General features: G+C 46.0%; 1 protein-coding gene across 2 annotated transcripts in view; it reads right to left on the bottom strand.

Moving 5' to 3' along the window:
- Nucleotides 1–6,000, bottom strand: part of ZFAT (zinc finger and AT-hook domain containing) — a 137,919-nt gene that overhangs the window by 131,250 nt on the left and 669 nt on the right. For both annotated transcript variants that reach the window (XM_019553066.1, XM_019553059.1), the window contains exon 2: nt 4,285–4,455. In XM_019553066.1, coding sequence (XP_019408611.1) covers nt 4,285–4,438 — 154 coding nt within the window. In that variant the 5' untranslated portion in view covers nt 4,439–4,455. The remainder of the gene's footprint in view (nt 1–4,284; nt 4,456–6,000) is intronic.

Raw genomic sequence — 6,000 nt, forward strand, 5'->3', positions numbered from 1 at the left:
CCCCTTCCGGGTGTGCCCACCTCCAGGCCAGTCGGAACCCCAGGCCCTCAGCTCTTGGGCGTTCCTCATGGTGGGCCCCTGGCCCTTTGACCCTTTCGGTCCTGGCCCCAGCATTGACTAGTCAGGGGGCGGCCAGACAGGTGCGAGTCTATGGCCTCACTCCCTCTCTCTGGGGTTCCACCTTCCAGACCCTACAAAGTGGGCAACCCACCCGGTTGTGGGGGCTAGAGGTTAAAGGCTCCCCCTTTCGCTGGGGTGGTAACTGACCTGGCATTTTCTGGGGTCTCCCGCGCCACTGGGAGCCCCACCAGGCCACCCACTCCCAGCAGGGTGCAGTTTTAGGTTGTGCCCAGGACCAGGAACCTCCTGACCATCTCCTACAGCTCCTCTCTTACTTCCAGATGATACCTGCAGCCCTACAGCCAGGCAATGTTGTTGCCTAGCCTCCCAGCACCAAAATGCCCCATTTATATGGGCAGCCCTGAATCTAAAATGGCTGCCTGCATCAGGCACCTGCCAGCTGCTGGCTTCCAGCCCTTAAAGTGGCAGGCACAAATACTGCCCTGCCACACCACACAACACTCCTTCACACCCTCCACACTTTCACAATTCTTCTGTGTACAATTCCTTGGGTGTCTCTTTGCTTCTTTTATTTTTACATTTACTTTTAGAAAGTGAAACAATCACTATAATTCTGTAGTATTTACGTGCTTTAAAGATATGATAGTAGGTCTCAGCATCCTATCATCTGGACTTTACAGGTTTTACCAACCTCTGGCTGCTAGCCTGTCTGGCTTATTTGTTTCACAGATACTTATTTTAGCATCAGTATTTGGTATATTATGAATTCATCAGGTTCACTAAAAAGTTAAAGCCTTATTTGGGGGCTGCGTGTGAGGAAGGTGGGGTGAGAGAAGTTTTGCAAGAAACAGTCTAATGAATGGATGAAAAGACAGTGCATTTAAAAGATAACCAATGACTCCTCACCTCTCCCTATATTTCTGCCATACATACCATTTAGATAACAAAAATGGGCAATAACACTGAATCCTGCTTTTATCAACAAGCATGCTAATGCAGTCTCAGTTTAAAAAATTCCTCAGGGCTTGGACAAACTGCTACTTGGAGCACTTCCAAAGGGAGATGCTGCTGCTCAGTTCACAGCAGCTGTTAGGGTCTAACGTACGGGTACACAAAATACAGCCCACAGGCCAGATCTGGGCCGCCAAGTGATTCTATCTGGTCCACAGCTGCTCCTCTGAAGGAGAATGGTATCCAGCCCGCAGCTGCCCTGGCTTTCAACATCTCTCACCCTTCTCCATTCTCCATGCCGTACCCTGCTACAGCAGCATCAGCCACTCCCCTTCCTGGCTCAGCTCACCCTGTCCTGCTCTCCAGCTCCCCATGCATGCTCCAAGGCAGGGAGCACTGAGCTCCTGGCCTGGCTTCTGTCTGCACACAGCTCTGGCCCTATAGCCATTCATAGACCAGACAGCCGGACCCCCACAAGTCGAGGCAGAGGTAAGGTTCTCCCCACCGATGGGGTGGGGGCACAGATGAAGGAGAACCAGGAGGCACATATTATCTGGGCTCTGCCTGGTAGTGGCACAGGCACCGCTAATGCAGTGTCATGCTGTGATCCTGCACGTCGCTTAGGGCTGTGCCATGAGTGCAGCTGGAGCGGCTTCTGACTGACCCCAAGTCCCCAGCATACAGCCAAGTTGGGCAGGATCCATGCCATTGCACCACATGGCCCACAGTGGTGTGCTGGAACACAGCATGGCACACTTCTCCATGAACCCCCTCCCCAAGTCCCAGGCATGCGGCTGGGCAGGGCCAGTGCTGTGCTATGTCCCTGTGTGCTTGGGTCTGTGCCCTGTCCCTGAGCTCTTGGGCCACGTGGGCACAGCTGGAGGGTTCCTGCCTGACCCAGGTGCATGCCATGGACTCAGGGCAGGGGAGAGGGTGCAGGGAGAAAGGGGTCAAGAGCTGTGGGTCGTGCTGTGTTTCTCTACTTCTCCCTGAGCCACCTCCCCAGGTCCCTGGCATGTAGCCAGGTCAGGCAGGAACTGCCTCAGCTGTGCCCATGTGGCCTGAGGAACACAGTGACACTGGCCCAGCCACATGTCAGGGACTCAGGGCAGGGGAGGGGGTGCAGAGAGAGGGGGAAACAAAGTTTAGGTTGCCCTAAACTGTACCCTGTGGGTACAGGTGGGCAATTATTTGGGCCAAAGGGCCACTTAGGGAGTTTTAGTAAACTTATTGTGGGGAGGAAGGTGCTGACCCAGCCTGCAACAGCTCACTGAAGCTCCCTAAGTGGTCCTCCAGTCCAAATAAGTGCCCACCTCTACTCTAGAAACTCAAGAACCCCAACTTTGACCCCATACGAAACAGGGTTAAAGTTGGAGTGGTTTTGCTACATTTGTAATGTTCTAGGTTCCTGCATACAGAGCAGTTAAAGTGTTACAGCAGCTCCTCTTCCCGTCTCTAAACTTCTCCAAGGGAACATGGGAACATTTGTCTACAAAAGGGATGAAGGTAACCGTCCCAAGGATTCAAAAGACATCTTTGTGGAGTGTCACAAGTACAATGATTTGGTTTGGTGTCTTTCCAATGAAACAAAGAAAGAGGCCCTGAGCTTTTGTCAGAAGACCTGCCACTAACAAACTTGTAAAAATGCTGATACATCCTTCCAATGTGGGAAAGAATGTGCATCATGAGTACCCAGACTTTTATCTCTTTGTGAACCAGATCCAGCCAACTAACCATATGTGACCAAACTGTGGTCTAGGTGCGATAAATTAAAACTAACAAAAACAAATTATTCATCTAGCTTTAAGATAAAAAAAAACCTTTAGTATAGCTGTCACCTTCCCTCAGAACCATACACATAAAGCCTAATGACACTTCCTAAGTAAAGCTGGCGATTCCCAATTCTTCATCTTAAATAAGTATTCATCTGTTTTGTTAAGAGCTGCCCATTTGCCTTGCAAAACACACACTGCGACATCAAATTCCATGAAAAAACTGTTTTTAAAAAATACTTTCCAGAACTGTCCTTATGACTAACATAAATGAAAAAGCTTATCAAAATAAGTTTTATACCTCAAAAATAAAGTCTGAAATTCATGATGGGTTACTTGGAACACGAGCCTGAAAAGGAAGAGCTGTGCAAGCCTGACATTCCCTTTTTCTGTAGTTTTAGTCAAATTATAAAGAGACACTGTTGTTCTGAGATTTTATGAAATCTCTGCGAGGTACTGCTCATGCCAGTCATTGTATGAAATGCAAATTTGGCACAGGTTTTTCTTGCCCTCAGTCTGAGAGCATGAAATGAATGTGCACATTCCTTTATGGATTCCAACCTTTTTGGAAATCGCTTTTTCTATTGATTAAATTAGGAAAAGCCTAATTACTAGACTGCTAAGTAAATTAAGATATGCTATATTCCTGCTGTAGATATAAAAAGTATTATTTAAATCAATGTATTAAGAAAATAGGTGGAATTCAGCTATCCCATGACTAGGTATGCCCCAAACCTTGAGAATTCTGTAAAATAAAGTTTACAGATGACAGAAATCAGTTGTCAGTCAGGTTCAAAATGAATGTGCAATTATGATGTCCAATTTATTTTCACTCCCTTCCCCCCAGTATCAAAAGAGGCTGTAATTAAACTTGGCAGTAGAGAAGTTATATTCATTTCCACTTTTAGCTGATGATATTTATTCTGTATAACTAATTCAACCTTTGACTAGTGGGTGGCTTTATTGAATAGCACCAGTGTCAAAGCACAATTATAAATTATGAATCACGCCATTTCCCTCTCTGCATACAGTGAGAGATATCATCTGAAATGCAACTCTCAGAGTTCGGCAGACATCTCAAGGAAACGTCCCATCGGCCACCTTGCCAAAGACTATAGGTTTTTTTTTTTCCTTGATATGCTGGCTACTTGTCTAGGAAAATGTGATTGTTTCCACTGTTTAGCACTAGACAGAGTCAGTTGCAAAGCTTCAGACTGCAGCTTTAAGGAGGATCCTTGACATTTAAAAGAATCAATGAACCAATGTAATCATCCTCCGCCACATGTTGAGTTTTGTCTTATCCACGTCCTTTTTTCATTTCCATTTTGCACTAAACATAACTCAGTTTCAAGTGAAGAAAACTGGTCACTGCAGAAGCCAGGCAAATGATTCTATACAAAGTTCAAAGTCATTACAGCAGAGATTTAAAAAAATTAAGTGACTAATTGTGAATGACACTGCTGTCAATTGATACAAGTACCTTCTCCACTTCTGCTTGTATTTGTGGGTTCTGTAAGCGGTCTGAGCGGAATAACGATGTCGTCCACATTAATCCCTTCTTCTGCATGCTTCTCAGAGACATGAGACAATAGCTCTGACTGATTTGGTGAAAATAAGTTACAAAGTTTACACATGAAGATGGAACTGATTCCTGAAAAATAAGTACAAAAGACATTGTTAACGTTTCCAGACCTCAGCGGTTCATCTAAGATCCTACCAGCTACTCAGACCTGGTTTTGTTTACCAAATGACATAATTACTAGATCCAAGGAGCAATGCATTCTGGCTTTAAATGAGTACAGTTTTTAGAAAAAAAGGACAATATTAAATAGTAGTTTAAGATTAAAGGTACACACTTTCTTTTCAGTTCCTTACAGCCAGGAACCTGGTCATGAAAATACCACATTTTCTCACATACAACACATACCATTTTTTTCCCTCTGAATTCCATTACTGGAAACTGCATGTTGTAAGCAAGAAAATACAGTAATAAGAGTTTCTGCCTCTGCTGGGGAAAATGTAACACTGCAGTGGTATATGTGGGTCTGTCTAGCTGCTGGCTGCAGACTATCTCCTTCCTTCCTCCCTCCCCTACAGCGGCTACTGCTACAGAAGCAAGAAAAAGTCATTTTTTCAGTCGGCCGTTCAAAAACAAGGTGCACATTTTATTCATATTTGTACTGTATGCAAGAAAATAAGGTACCCTCACCCACTGTCTCTTCTGGTCCTTCCCACAGCTGCAGAGAAAGGCTGGTGTCACAGGATCAACTAACAGTCACTAAGGTCACTGCTTGTCTAACTTCATTCCAACTACATACTTGGTCCAATTAAAGATATTACCGTAAGACTTTCTTGCTTCTCATTAAAAATGCAAGCAGAAGCAGCTTCAAGCACTTGAGCACCAGTTAAGTGCCCCTCTAAGCTAAGTACAGCCATTTGGGGAGGTTAAATTGGGTCAAAGTAGCCACCCAATTTAAAACTTAGCTTGCCCTGGTGCCAATCTTACACTTACAGACCCAGTCTTAGGGACAGACCAGCAGTCTAAACCTGTAACTGTACAGAAGTTCTATGCATAGAAACTGGTCTAAAATTCCAGAATCCAGTTTAATTATAAACCTGGATCTATGTAGTACCAGATTTATTCGATTTAGGCCAAACCTGTGCATGGAACTTCTGTCCACTTCCCCAGCACAACTCCAGGGCTGGAAAAACCCAGCCACTGGCCCCTAGCCCCAGGACTGCTCTTTACACTCCCTGCTCCTCCTGCACTGATCTTTATTTTTTTTTTTTTACCTCCCTCCCCCAAGCCCCTCATCCCACAAACTGCTCCAGGTGCAGTCACTTTTATCAGCACTGGCTGCTGCCAGAGCCAACCAAGTAAGTCCCAGCTGAGGGAGGAGCAGGCAGGAAGCAGGGGTGTGGGTTTGCTGGGGATGGTCCCCCCCACCCACAGGTCCCTGATCCCCAATCCCACCCAGCCAGCTGGACCCCCAACTGCCTGGCTAGCCCACTATCCTGACTTACCTAGTTTCATAGTTTGTAGGGTCAGAAGGGACCTGAGCAGATCATCCAGTCCGACACCCTGCCATGGCAGGAAAGAATACTGGGGTCAAACGATCCCAGCAAGGTGTTCATCTAACCTCCTCTTAAACACCCCCAGGGTAGGAGCCAGCACCACTTCTCTTGGAAGCTGGTT

The sequence above is a fragment of the Crocodylus porosus genome, unplaced genomic scaffold (assembly GCF_001723895.1).
Source record: "Crocodylus porosus isolate Cpor-Errol unplaced genomic scaffold, CroPor_comp1, whole genome shotgun sequence".
Classification (NCBI taxonomy): Eukaryota; Metazoa; Chordata; order Crocodylia; family Crocodylidae; genus Crocodylus; species Crocodylus porosus.